We start from the raw sequence: 15619 nt of genomic DNA on the forward strand, positions 1-15619 counted from the left end.
CTTTCATCATCCATGCCTTACTACCAGTGGCAAATCTATGGGGGGGGAGAATTTCTATGAATCCCCCCCTCTTCCCCCTTGTCCCTATCCTGGATCCGCCACTGCCAACTACCATAATGGAGTATGTTCAAAATTTAAGCACGAATTTCTTCCTTACTGCAAAACTTATATTCCCAGCTGAGTAGTGATTGGGAATCACTGCTGCTACATGTATTGAAAATATCAGATTAGATGTAATTATCTTGAGGAAAACACTGCGGAGGAAGGGATAGGAAGAGAATTGGGTTTATGGTTAGAAAGGAAGGGAATAGGTCTTTTTTGGAATCAAAGGAGGAAGTTAAATGTGGAAAGGGGAACTGGCTGAAGTGATTTCCAAAATCCTCCATGTAAACATGTCGTAAGTGGTATAATACTTGAAGAATGGTATTGATGGGCTTATGAAATTACTGGATTACTTTAATTATAGTCCCCTCCTGATTATAGTTCTTGCATGCACCATTAAATGCTTCTTTTTTGCTAGGAAATCAAAATATCAAATCAAGATGTATGGCTTTAAGTTCTCCATTTTTAAGCTTGAGAGCGATTAGGTTCTCAGTTGGAAACTTGTTTGCCTTACTTAAGCGTTAAAAATTACTATTGCTATTTTTATATTTTACTTATGTTGAGCGTGCATAGTAAAATAATTAATAGCCTATTCTAAATGCTTAGTATTGAAATGACCGGAGAAAAAAATACTTATTTTGTATTATGCACTGTGCTGGGCCAGTTCCTTTTGAGCTGACAGATTCTGTCTGATAAATCATCTTTAACTTAAAAATAAAATGGTGAAGTTTACTCGACACCCCTTTCCATGATTTCAAATGAAAATTACGTGATATCACTCTAATTACAAATTTTTTAAATTATTTTGTTTTTTTTTTTTACTTTTTATTTTTACGGCTTAATTTTGAAGTTCGATGAGAAAAGCATTTTTTGTTTGACATTCTTCACTTTTGATTACTTTCTAAAACCTAAAGCAATCTGTGCACCAAACAAATACCATTATTATGGCTAGATTATGATTGCATAAATTCTTATGCCATCTCGTTGATTGATCGTGAATTCTTCCTAAGTACTTGTTGTAACTTATCTCTGGAAGGAGAGAGTCCATAAACTTGGGTGTCATCTTTACTCTTGTTTTTATGTTACAAACATGCTGGAACAGTGAGGTTTTTCACATTACCATTGATTTTTCATTGTGGCTGCTGCCTATGTGTAGTTATCATATTGTACAAACTGTTAAGAAAATTAACCTCCAAGATTAAATTATGTACCATCATTATTGATTTCTGCTGGATTGAGCTATCATACCTAGGCCAGTAACATAATTTGCCAGCAATGGGAATCATGGGGTTCAGACTTCCCCTCTTCCTTAAAACTGCTTAGGAGCAGCGGTAGCTCTTCAAGTGAAGACCTATACTTTTAGAAAAAGTTAGAGAAGGTCAATTTTTGCAAATTTCGAAAAAAAATTGTAATTAATATTAAGTTGTAAACTTAAAATCTGCAAATAACCGCATAGAAATGGTTATTGTATGGCTACTGTGGGATGCTGATACATCCATTACTCAGTAACTTTCATATTACCTCAGTTCGTGAAGTAGCACTTCACTCGCGTATGTGATAAGACGGGATGAAGTAAGGGAGGGATTAAGGAAAGGGATCTATTCCTTGCTGGGGAGAACAAAGGCTCACTTTCCCTATGGCGCACACCCACTAGGATAGCCTGTCTGCTTCCATCCAATTGTTGCATTAAAATTTGTTTTGATATATCATTTATTTCATCATTCACTTCATTTTATCAACTACGATTAGGGTTTTAGTTTTATGGAAACTGTACTCACTAGATGCTAGGCCGATGGTCGTGAGGATCACATTTAAAGTGACAAACCTCTTCCTCAATTAGACTTCTTGTCAGAGGTAATATAAGCAGCAATAAAATTAGATGCGGCCCATTGGGAGAATTTTAACAAGATGTATTTTTATCTCTATTTCATCTCGATGAGTTGGCCCATAATATATTTCATGGTTCCAATTTTTTCTCACCATAAGAATTAAGAAATAAAGGAGCAGCAGTTGCTCTTCAAGTAAAGTGAGTGAACTGCCACTTCCCCTATATTTTTAGGAGAAGTTGGAGAATGCCAATTTTGAACAAAATAGTAATGATGAAGTTTTAAACTTAAAATGTGTAAAAACGCATAGAAACGGTTCATTTATTAGAATCACTGATGATGTCATGCACTGTAATTGATTGTGTGTGCATAATAATTCAAAGAGTTCACTTACCTAGTCAGTGAGTGCAGAAAATTAATTTATTTCTTAAATAACTTGACTGTTTGGTGGAAAAAATCATGAATGAGGTTCATCCTGATCTAGGAAAATTTTAAATTGCTCCATTATAAAGATAGAGTTGCCTGTATATAAGAGGAATACTTTTATTTTGTAATTTCACACATGGCATTTTGTTGCATCTTATATCCATCCTCATGTGAGCGGAGCGGAGCTCTTGCATAAATTTTGCTGATAGTATGTCGGTAGTTTACAGTATAAATAAGATATATAGGTGACATTAGAAGTTAGCATATTCTAAAAGTTGTGGCTCATATAATTATAGCATGGATCAGTTGATACATTAGTAGGCCAATGTTATCAGGAGGCTGCATACATTTTGATTTGACAAACCAATATGCTATTCGAAGTAAAATTGTAAATTTTTAAGCATTTTTGCAAAATGCGTGAATGAATTTCCATGGAATTAAATGTTGCAATAGTCTGGTGAATTAAGACGTCAGGAAAAATGATTTGGCCAAAATTCTGAGAGAGAGTATGTATTTAAGAATATTTATTTCAATTTTTTTGAGGTCGTAAATCTAATTTTAAGTATGTAATAGGAACTGATAATTCAATATAAGCCGTATTGAATTTTAAACAAAGACCAAACTTCAAAATAACCATTAATTATTGCTCTGCAACAGGTGAGAGAATCTTTTATAGGTAGAGTTATAAGAAATTATATGATTCAAGGTAAATTTTAGTAAAATGGGATTAAAATATGTATGAATGGCATCAATTTTGTTGTGAGACCATCTGTTTCTTTTGAGGAAATTTTGTCCTCGCAAAATATATATCAAAATTTATACATCAGTGAAACATCATTGGTTAGATATAAACTACACCCAGGTATAATTCGTGCAGACTATATAAGTATAAATCAGTTCTAGGTAATGGTAGTAAATGTTAGGTGAATGAAGTGTAGTTTAAGATACTTGTTGCACGTTACATGCATTCAGAATTAAATATACACCTAAAGTTTAGTTTCCAGTTGCCTTATTTACAATATTTATTTCTGCCCCAAGAGCTTTTTTCCCAAATCCACCACTGTGACCATATTGCTGGTAATAAATGCAACAGTATGATGTTTGATGTAAAAATAATTTTAAAATTTGCACTTACAAGGTTTCAACTTTAGTTTTGACAATGAGGCAAAAGTTAGTATGTACTTATATTAACCCTAGATTCCTGAGAGCCATTTACTCCTGGTGTGCCCATTTAGAAAAGTATAGTACCCTCTATTACCCTCCAAAAAAAAAGGAACTTGGATTTATTTATGACTTGTTGCAAATTAGAAATTTCACTACAAAAATGATTAATATTGGCACAAAGTTGCCACAGCATTTTTAGAAAATAGGCCATTTATGTCCCAAATTGTCTATCACCTTCCGTAGCTGTTTTTTTTGGGATGTCGTGTGTTTATTTTGTTTGTATTGATATTAAGCTAATGAAAAATGAAAAAATATTTGGTACAACGGAAATAAAACAGCAGTTAGTCTATGTCCTTAGCTGAAGAGTTTTTGGCAACACAGTTGCATGTAGTTAAAACTCTTCCTGTACTTCCTAAAACTGTGCAAATGGGGCTGTGCATCACATATCCAAAGATACAAGTTTTACCTATCTCTTTGGCACGTTTCGTATGAAAATATGAACAGTTAAGCTCTCAGATAACATAGGAAAATGCAAATTAAGGCATGTAGTTCAGAAGTGGATCACGAAGTTTGGTAGCTACGTAGGTAATTTTTTTTCTGTGTAATTATGTGAATGAGGAATGTTCAAAATATGCTACAAATCAGGGGCACAAAAATGGGGAGTATTGCCAACTAAGCACGATCATAAGCTAGCCCCAAAAATCAGAGTTAATTGCTCACATTTAACCCCTTTTAGTGCGGCAAGCCGATATATCGGCTCTTTACGCAGTCCATTATTTAATTTGCTATAACTTATTACATTGTTATAACTTATTACAAGCCTCGTAGCCAGGAATTCCGTTCGGGGGGATTCCGAAACCAGGGGGGAAATTTTTGATAACAGGGTACTAAGTACAGGCATCCCCCGAGTTACGTAAGAGATGCGTTCCGGCAGACTATGCGTAAGTCGAAATTTACGTAAGTCGAACCTTTGCGATGGCGCTTCAGAGATTGCTGTAAAACAAGTTGTATCGAACAGGAATGAGCGCAACCACATACGCCACCACATCCATCGCTAGAACTGCAAATTTTCACGTTGATTGCTGACTTGGGATTTATAAGCGATTTTTCTACAGAAATTAATGAAATTTCCTTCGAGGAATGACAAAAATGGGTCACTTTGTTATTTTTAGCACGTAAAAAACTCTATAATTATTCGATATTTTTCTACCATAGGTTGTACGGGCGAATATCTACTTCTTCGCGCTCGCATTCGAAAATTAACGTAATCATTTGAAATACGGTTATCGCTTACGTAAGTACAGATTTACGTAAGTCGAGACATACGTAACTCGGGGGATGCCTGTACAGGGTTTTAAACTAATTTTAACCCTTTTCATAGTCGAAAAAACTTCATTTGTTAAAGAAATATCTTGTGAATTCACGATTTTTCAATATTTTGTTTTCTTTTATGTAGAAAATAATTTTGTTTTCTATATTTTGGGGGTGTCCGGACCCCCCTCCTCTTGGTCAACACCACTGCTTATTACATTGCTATAACTTATTTCAGTAAACATAAAAATATTTTGTCAATATTAACCAGTTCAACCTCATCACTTAAAAAAAAACTCATATGGATATGTAATAAAATAGCTTTGTATTGTTTTTTTCCTAGTTGCTACATTTTATGAAAATACCCTCCGCATTTCTCGCCAGTACCCCAGGAAGAAGGATAGCACTGAGAGGGTTAAATGGTCACTGTCCGATTTGTAAAGTTATTTGTGCTTCCATCCCTAGCTTTTCCACTATGATCTTATTACTATTTTCTTTCATCGAAAATGCTTTCCTGATCTCTCTTTTTTCATGCGAGGTTTGCTGCCAACCCATATATTTTTAGGAAACGAAAAGATTTGAAAATTTGCATACTTCTAACTACATTCACACATGCATGTGGCTGGATGGTTTGGTTAAAAATTCCTGTGGGCAATAAAGCATTGATCTGGAATAACCTAGCATGGCCACAAGTTGTTAAATGCCAAAATATATAAACCCAGAAGGGAAACTTATTGCCAATGGATCATGGTCATGAGGTCATCAACGTGGCTAGTCATGTGAGATACCAGTATGTATCTGACCACTAATGTTGCTAGTAATTTGTACAAAAAGTTTCAATATACGAATGAGAAATCAGGCATATGTCAATTTAATGCTTTTTCTGTTATTTGTATAGTCTGAAGTATACAAATGTGGATATAAGCATAAAATTATTAGAAAATTCAGAGGCTTTAAATTCCCAGCAAAAAGTGGTTACGAAATAATGACACACGATTACATACAAAAACATACTTTTTAAAATGCATGCACTGAAGAAGTTGTAACAGTTAAGAAAATAGAAAAGGAATCCTTGAATGATAATTTCTAGATAATAGCCATAGAAATGCAATTGATATACATAGTTATATGTGTTGTAAATGAACAAGGAGCATCCGTATTGCATGGATGAAATTTTTATCAGTAATCCTTGGAGATACTGGAGTATCCTGAGGAATTTGAGACTTACTGCTGAAAGAGAAATGTTTCACTTAAAGGTGTTGAAGTAATGAAAGGCCAAGTTTTTCTGTTGCACAGAGAAAAAAATGCTTAATTATGAGCTTGGGATACCAGGGTGTATGTACCATGCAACCAATGGAGTGCTTAAAAATTAAGTAAATTATGATGGTGCTGTATGTACTACCTTCTCCGATCATGGAAAATGCACGTGTGTCAAATTGGCCAAATTGTATATGAGAAATTGGGGTCACTAATGCCAGTGTACTAAACGAAATACATACAGAGTTTTCCAGAAACTACACGGGGTGCAGCTTCCCCCTTTAATTTCTGTAAAAATTAATAATTTGGTAATAATGATAATCTTTTACACTTTCCCCACCGCGGACTTTTGGACGTAGTCACCCATTGCACCTATGTGTTTTTCTTTTTTCTTTTGCTTTAATACGTAGAACCTTTCCATTTGAGTTTATGTGTGCATACGGCTATGCACGCCGCATCGGTCATGTCTTATAAGCAGCGCCGAAGTAGCTGTGACCTACGGTGTGCTAGGAGCGGTCAAAAGAAAGGCTCATTCTTCGGTCATAACGACCAAAATGGCGTGAAGAGAAAGTACATGTTTCGGTCAATATGACTGAAGTGGCGCTGAACATGTTAAGGCTCTCCAATGAAAGTTCTTATTTCATCAGCTCAAGAAACAATGTTTTAAAAAATTGATAAATATCTAAAAGCCATATGCATATCAGACCTAAGATGCAATTTTACTTAGAGGTATTCATATCACCCATCTGCCACGAATTATTGAATGAATTGAAGTACTTATAGTTCAGCATAGGCAAAATTCTCTTGGGGCACATAGTGGTAAGAGTCACTGTAACTCAGTTTGTCCTGAGACGTGTCAGATCACATCAGGGCCACTAATTGCTGTCCAAATAAATTAAAACTCCTAATGACTTGGCAGTAAAAAAACTCTTGCTATCACGTGGTCCACTTGCCTATTCCACAAAATAATAAAAGACAATAATTTTGTGGAATTTGCAAGTTTTTGATTCCGTAGTGATGATCTTATGTTTCCTCAATATAGTGCCTGAATCCTCAGGATTTATTAGTTGGTATAAAGATAAGTGGAATGAGGGCATGGATTAAGCAGCTTTGTAGATTATTTTACTTATTTCATTTGACAAAATGAATGGTTTTTGGGATTTATTTTGTGAATTTTCTCCATTATGTGAACAAGATAAATTTCGTGAATGTCACTAGTTAAGACAATGTAGTGCGACCCGAGTTTCAACACACTATGTTATCATTGGACAACTTTACAGAGATTCCGTCCAATTAAACTGTTCCACTTGGTTTAAAGACATTGTATTTGGATAGGGGGAAGGGGTTTATTTAGACCGGTGATAAGAGGGAATTTTCTCTCTTTCCCCTCCTCCCAGCCTTATACATTGTCTTGAAACCAAGTGGAACATAATAATAGGACCTAATCTCTGTAAAGTTGCCTGATGATAATGCAATGTGTTGAAACCCCGGTCACAATAAATTTGTGTAATTAGTGAAATTCAGGAAGTTAGTCTTTTTTCCGTAATTTTATTTAAGATGATACATTGACTGATTTTATTTCCATTGACTGATTTATTTTCCCTGCTGCTTATGGAACATTTACCCACCTAATCTACAATTTGACTGCATTACCTTGTGGCTAGTGATTAACACAGGTGACTTTTTTCCTTGATATTTAGTGGTGGACTAACAGTAATGTCTATTATACTTTGCAGTGAATACACCACAATCATGACATTAGAGCAGAGGAACAAATATAAGGCAGATTTTAATGCTGATTATAGTGAATATCGAGAACTTCATACTGTGGTTGCAAGGGTATCAAGTAAGTTTGCTGTTTTAGAAGAAAGGTTACGGCAACAAGAAGAGGGAAGTGAAGAGTGGAATGTAAGTCATATCTCTGATTTTTGCCTGGAGTAGCGTAGTGATATTAGTAATTTTTCTATTATATATAATCATTGGAGACTTGTTAATACTAAATTAAATGGTATTAGGCCATGTATAGTGGAACTGCATGTGATAATATTATACATTAGACCCCAGTTTCATGATGGGATTGATTTGCGATGGATTTTGCATACGATCGGAACTGATTTTGTTCAAGCAATGTAAGATTTTACTGATTTTGTTTCCACTTGCATATTGTCATCAATTATGTTGTTGAACATTTATAAATTTTGTAGGTGAAATCAATTTTTACCTAAGACCATTTACATTCTCTGATGCTCTATAAATTGATTCCTTGTCTTGAAATTATGACGATTTAACCTAGGATGGGCATTTGTTTACGATTTGTCCATGAAGGCCTGCTGTATGAAGAAGTTTTTGTACCTTCCGCAATATTATTATGTATTTCGATGGATCTTTTGACATATAATCGTACATGTATGCTTGATCGAAATATTTGTAGTGTTTTAAAATTTCATTTTTCTCTTTGCTTTTGCAGAATATCAAAGACCAAATAGTGAGGGAATATCAAGAAAATCAGCGTGATCAGCAATATCCTGAAGCCAAGAAAAAGTTCCAGTACTTGCACGAGAAGTTGTCTCACATAAAACGCATGGTGCTTGAGTATGATTCTTCCAATGTTGGGCATGTGGCAAGTGTGCAGCCTCAGAAACACTGATCCTGTGATTCCCTTTTCTATTATTATTGAATGAAAACAAACTTGTTTTTTGCCCTCTTTACACTAGCTCTCAGTTCCCTCTCTCTCTTGTGTCCCGGATATAAATCATCGTCATTCCAACTCCATTTCGAACCCATGGGTTACAAGGCTCTGTATCTCCCAGCGAAACTTTACAACAACAAAATACCATGTTGCCTTTTTTCAGAGGACATCACGATAGGAATCTCAAAAAAAGAAAAAAAGAATCATGACATTGAGATGCTCGGAAATGTAGGAATACATACATACATATATATTACAAATATATATAAATATATATACACACATATATTTTTTCTTTTATATGAATGTGGAGTTTCTTTGAGAAGAGATTTGTCTCATGAGGTGCTTACGCCGTAAAGAAATAATAATTTGTCAAAATATTTAGAGTATCATAAAAACAGTTGCGCTTTAATCTTTTGTGGTGTGTGCTGGATTTATTGTCAGAAATGGACTTCATAATTGGGAGCAAAAGAAAAGTTTTAAAAATATTAATATACAAATAAGTGAAAATTGCAGATGTGATGTACTTCGGAATGTACAGTTGGCAGGCTACAGGAGGTTTTTCCTGCAGTTGATCGAAAACACTGTATTCACTTATATGAGCCAAGCATTTTCTTCCATTGTATCCTACTCTGAAAATAATTGTTTTGCTCTTATGTTTCTGTTTGACTCAGAAGTGATCAGGTTAGTCCCTCATCCTATTTTTGTTATCATCAAGGGTTGGCTCAATTGTGAGCAAAGTGATATAAGATGAATGAATCTGTTTTTTTGAATGGAAGGTAAAAATCCCTATTCTTTGGATGACGTTATGCTGGCAAATGGAATTAATGCATGACAAAGTGACTCGGATATGATGGTTTCAATGCCTTAATTGATCGTCACAGTGAGAGCTTTTCAATTGGTTGTGCTTATGATTATTATTTTATTTTGTTTTAATGAACGTCGGAGAAATCCTCATCTTTTTCACAAATCAAGTTTGCCCTCAAGGCGAGCGACATTTTTCTTTACAAGGATTGATGAGCATTCCATTTTGGAAGTTGAGAATGAAGAGGCATTTTTAAGTACAGCGTGGGCCCTAGAAAAATTGAACCAGTTACCATGACATTTAAATCATTTAGCACCTGTTTTCCTCTATTATGTATGTTGTTGCAAGACATTGTCTGAACAGGGAAGTCCGATGCCATTCTAAATGGGGAGGACTGCCCATGTATTGCTTCCATTTCCACAAAAAAAAACTGCTGACCTACACCCAAATGATAATGGGGTGATTTTGTATAAGGAGAGAATTTCTATGCAAGATTAGAGCAAATGAATCCTAAGTATCTCATATCTGTATGATTTGATGGGCGTTAGTGATGATTCATCAGGCCTTATGATTGTCTCACATTGTTTTATTCCTCAAGTTGTGAGACCATTCAATTGCAGTGTATGTATTTGGTCTGATGTGGAAATCGTTTCTATTTCTATTCAAAAGGATATCGCCTACCACGATGTTGCTTGAATTTGTATTTTGCATTTGTATTTTTGATGACCAGTTCTCTGAATGCTTAAAAAGAAAAGAGATGTAGCTGTTAATTATTAAGCTATGTAACAGTTTCAGTTCCTAAGCAATCGATGATCAGTGATGCATTGTGCAATGTAGGACACCAATTTAAGTACACATAATCGAGAGATTTTTTTCTCTAAGCCCAATGAAAATGATATAGATGCCTTAAGCAATTTTTAGCTAAAAACATCGATGATGTGCCTAAGTTAAAAGTGTTACTTGGTAATTCATAAAATATTGTCTGAGATGCGGTAAATATTCAAATGGGAAAAATATGAATGTGTGGAGAAGGTGGAAATATTTTTTTCCACTTGAATTTATTGAAACAAGTGGTTGAATTTTATATACATGAAACTTTTCTGCATGGAAATAAACTGAAGTGCCAAAATATCTAGGTCCAAATAGAGTTTTCAACATTAGTTTGCAAATAAGCGTCCCCGTTTACTTTTGCTTTTCCATTGGGTTATTTTATATTCAATTTTATTTTATTTTTTTTTTTAAGATTTTAAATGTGATCAACTCAAAGGAAGATTGTTATTTTAACACAGTGGAGTACTTTATTTGGATTAAAGAAACACAGGCTTTCTGTGGGTATGAATTCAATTTTTTCCGTTAGTCTTCATGACGATGATTTTTGGTGATTCATTTGTCATTTATAAGCTGTGAGGTTGAATGACTTCTGTTTAATAGATGTTATGTTATTCCTGGCTGTGCGCTGGAGTGATAAAAAAAAACTAATGAAATGTTGAGCGAGTGGATCTGTTACGCTTGGAATGTGTACATGTGTGACTATGTGTGAATGCTTCATGTGGTATCTTCATTTTGCTGTTGCGAAATGTCACCACCATATATATAAATATATATAATATATATTTTTCCTGACTGTGATGTACGAAGAAGTATGCTCATTCCTGTTTGTAACCATGCAGAAAGACTCCTGCCATTATTGCCAAATGTTGAGTTCATTGATAAATTCATGTCTTATTTAGGCATTTTAATATTGTCCTATGTTGGAATACTTCACTGAGTTGTTGGATTTTGTTGGTATGTTGAGTGAGCCTGTGTTCATTCTTGCTGTCAACCATAGCAGTACATGTACAGTTTACTTTGTAAATAATATCTCTGTTTTGTGCTACATACTTATCCAATCATAATTTTATCAAAATGAATGGGAAAGCCATTCAACAGTGAGAGGAATTCATTCATGATGATTTCAGGTTGCCAATGAATTCAGTTCTGTCTGCATCGTACTAATAACTTTTCATGCAATGTGTAGCACTTATCAAAGTTTTTTTTAGATACCACATGTTTACCATCAAGAATGTGTTATTGTCTTCTGTTTACATGCTGGGAAAAAACATTTTGTATTAAAAATAAGATTTGAGAATTTACTTTCATTTTTGCTCTTTTGTAAATTATGTAAATATTCAGCTGTTTATCCTGAAAATTCTCTTTGCTTTTCACATGTTACTATTTATTATGGTTTAACAAGACCTTTTTGCCAGTTACAAGTCATGAAGGGAATAAACAGGGCTTGAATTGAAATTGAATAATTATTCTTCCCATTTTCAATACCATATATGTATGCAGTGATGAAAATCTTGCTTATTTATTTAATAATCTTTGATTTTTTCCATTTTACATTGTTATTGTCAGAGAAATTGTTTCATTGAAGCAGTCATGGATTCAGAGTTTTGATAATGTTGGCACTTAAGAACACATGTGCTTGCAAACAATGGAGTTAGAGCTCATATTTTGTGCAAGTGATGATTTCTTTTTTCTGGATTCAATATGTCTTTACTGGAAAATTTTATGGAAGTTGCATTTGAATGAATCAGCTGACAAAACTGAAACCATGATATAGCATTTATTTCCTTTTTCGCTCGATGAAATTTCATTTTGGGAGAGTGTCTTAGGGCACTAAATCCATGTGAAATGAGAGACAGTGGATATATTACAAGGATTTGGAATTAACTACAATTATCAATATAAGCCATTTGTTACTAGGTATTGATTGCTGTAGCAGTTTTTTATTTTATTAAAAATCTTATCAATTTAGTTATAGCAGCACAATGAAGTAGAGAAATATAATGGGAATATTGCAAATATTCCCATTATAAGTTCTTTGAAGCAGGCTAATTGTTGCAGATTTATATTGACTTACAAGTTAAGGTTGGAGAGAAAATGTGAAAAATAATATATTTTGTACAGAAAAACAAGTTTGATCAAGTTGCACAGCTGTAAACCCCCTCGAGATATGCTTTCTACCTTGAGCTAGCTCATCAGCGAGTGTCATCATTAATAGTTGAAATATTAAGGTCTAATAACTAATTCTAATGTACCGGGACTAGCCAAAGTGATAGCTTTACAAAGTTGCCTGCAATATATGCATGTGTGAAATTCCACAGAGGAAAAATCATTCGCCTTGACCAGGATTTGAACCCGGATCCCCCAATGCCCAGTTGAGATCTTTAGCCAGTTAAGCTATCAATCCCCTCTGTGGGACTCTTTGTGACTGTGACTTGTGGGATTTGTGGACTCTTATTGTACAAGATGGTCTGGACTGCTGAGCATATTATTAGGTAGCAGTCCAAGTCATGTGACACTTCGCCAAGCCGGAGAGCAAAACCCGAACTTTGAACACTCAGGGTTGTTCTCTCTTGACTGAATCTAGTATACCAGGACTAGCCACAATGATAACTTAACAGAGTCTCTTGCATTGTACGCGCATGCAAAATTTCAGAGGAAAAGTTCCATCTTGTTCAGTATAGTTCATAAATTTCCACTGAGGGGATTGACGCCTCAGTGGCTTAACTGGGTAAAGCACTTTGCCGGAAATAGAGGGATACGGGTTTGAATGCCAGTCAAGCCAGCCAATGATTTTTCCACTGTGTAATTTCACATATGTTATAACTACATAAATTTTTTGCCGTTTCCCTTTCATTGTTACGGGCAATAGGCCATTTTAATATGCTACCTAATGCATTACTTGAGGAAACAGTAACACAAGCTGAAAGTTTTTTTCTCCACTATTAATGATGCCAAACACTTAGTTTTATTCAATTCTTGAACATACAACTAAGCTCAGTTTCATGTAATGAGCTACATGGAAGTGGTTAAGGAAATAGCATAGAATTGAGGTACATAGTTGTTACAAGAGTGGTTAATTATGTATTCAATAAGGAAACAGTTGTTCTGAAATACTTCAGATTTATTCAAATAGTGTTTAAGTAAGGGTAAGTAAATAGTAAGTAAAGTAATAGGGTAAGTAAAGTACAACCTCCATTATATACTGTTCAATTAATTGGTAATAGTGATTGCTGGAAAGGTTCACTTTCTTCACAAAATGAGATATACACCGCCAATTTTGATTTAATTCTGAGGTCTCAGGCCCCTGACTGACCCTTCGATGACTGTGGCTCTACTGCCTTACTACTACTGCACTCCCCTGGTAGATTGAAATGCATGTAATGAATTTGTGCCAGTAGATTTTCATCTTAACTTTGTGATGGGAATAGAGGTTGCTGGAGTGAGGAGGGGTCATCATTCTGGCTGTTAGTATTGCAGATTCATGCACAGTTGTTTTGGTGCATTGCCAGTGGTCAGATAATTTCCTTTTCTCCATGAACTATGGTTGAAAGACAGCACTTAATGATCAACAGAATCGATGATGTCAAGATCTCTAAATTTTCCTTTGAACTGAACCTCATAACAGCCTAAACCACCCTATTAAATATTGTCACCATGGAGACTGGAATGCAGCTAGTGGTGGCTCCAGAAGCTTGTAAAGGAAGAGGCTACGGAGTAGTATTGAATAGTGGTGAGCGAAACTGTGATATTCCAATCACTTTGCTACCTAGCTGTGACTGCAACTCATTAGTAGTGGTGATTCTTAACTGTGATAGCGATCACTGACGAGAATCACTCAAATTAGTCAGCCGTGGCGCCGCTTTTCCTGCTATTTTTGTCCAATTCCAATGAATTAGCTCTCCGCAAAAGGAACGAATAAACTTGAAAATTAGGCAATTGGTGGCAGCCAAAACTATCTTTACCTTACTCGCAATCACAGTGATTTAGACTGGCAGTGTTGGCTACTTCTCTTCAATCACAGGTAGTGATATATCGCTCAACACTCGGTCACAGCCTGAGCTATCTTCACTGAATCCACAGTCACAGTGATTTCAAGTATTAAGTCACAGGCTGCTTTTCAGTAGCAATTTAATCACAGCGATATATCATTCATCACTAGTATTGAATAATCTGTTGAGAAATAAATGTGGGGCTAGGGTGCACCTGAAGCTGTTCATTTAAGAGTTGAAGGAAATGACACTATTTAAATCAAGATTGCCAGCCTATTTCCACTAGTGGACCTAGTGTTTTAATGTGGCCATGCCTCTTACCATAATTATAATTGATAAAAAAGTAAATTTCTGTTTTCCTATATACCTATGTTTCAACTGTACATGTTTAAGAAGTACTAAAAATATTGTAATGATACTCGATGAGTAGCATTATAAAATTGGTTGAAACGCGTTAGATTAATACTTAATTATGTAGCAGTTTTCAGGTGCTTAAATTGCTAGCATTGCCTATTTTTATGAGCAATAGGTGTTAATTTTGAGGCAGCAAAGGGAGCCTGTCATTGTATTAGGTATATGGCGATTTATTGCAGTTTTTCTCCCTTTTCCTTGCTAGCAAAAATTTGCTTCGCCATATACGTTTCCGAGAAACCGTCCGTTTTCATTGAATGAAAAGGGATTCTAATTAAATGAAAAGAAAAACTTGCTCCCTCAGAACCATTTGAAAGTGACATTTTCTTTAAATATATCCAATACATAGCTTCAATAATAGAGTCTTCAGTATTTATATCTAACTGAAGGCGTAACTGTTGGAATTTTATGTAAATATCGTGGAAGCCAATGCACGATTCACTATTGTCGTGGTAGTCTGAGTACAAAAGAAATCGAGAAAAGAATGTTTGTTAGAATTCATTTTCCATGATGTTCGGGACATTATTTTGAAAGCTTCCCTTCGTCCACAAGTTTGTCACATCTGACAAAAACTGCTATGAGTTATACATTTTAATTGCGTCTCTACATTCCGAGCAAAACTTTATTTTGATCGTTTTAGACTTGAGTATCGTGCCATTTTTAGAACGTGGCTACTATGATTTTCATTCCCTGAAAAAAGATAGCAACTTGGCAAACCACAATGTTGCCCATTTACCACGGCAGTAACTTATTAGCATCATGAACATCACGGATATTATATTTTAACATTTAATTGGTGAAAATATAC

At 34.9% G+C, this 15619-nt stretch overlaps 1 protein-coding gene across 2 annotated transcripts in view; it reads left to right on the plus strand.

Annotated features, from left to right (window-relative positions):
- Positions 1-11866, plus strand: part of LOC124167142 (RNA polymerase II elongation factor Ell) — a 261334-nt gene extending 249468 nt beyond the window's left edge. For both annotated transcript variants that reach the window (XM_046544942.1, XM_046544943.1), the window contains 2 exons: positions 7823-7994; positions 8554-11866. In XM_046544942.1, the coding sequence (XP_046400898.1) occupies positions 7823-7994; positions 8554-8733 (352 nt within the window). In that variant the 3' untranslated portion in view covers positions 8734-11866. The remainder of the gene's footprint in view (positions 1-7822; positions 7995-8553) is intronic.
- Positions 11867-15619: the final 3753 nt, after the last annotated feature.

The sequence above is a fragment of the Ischnura elegans genome, chromosome 10 (assembly GCF_921293095.1).
Source record: "Ischnura elegans chromosome 10, ioIscEleg1.1, whole genome shotgun sequence".
NCBI classification, from domain to species: Eukaryota; Metazoa; Arthropoda; class Insecta; order Odonata; family Coenagrionidae; genus Ischnura; species Ischnura elegans.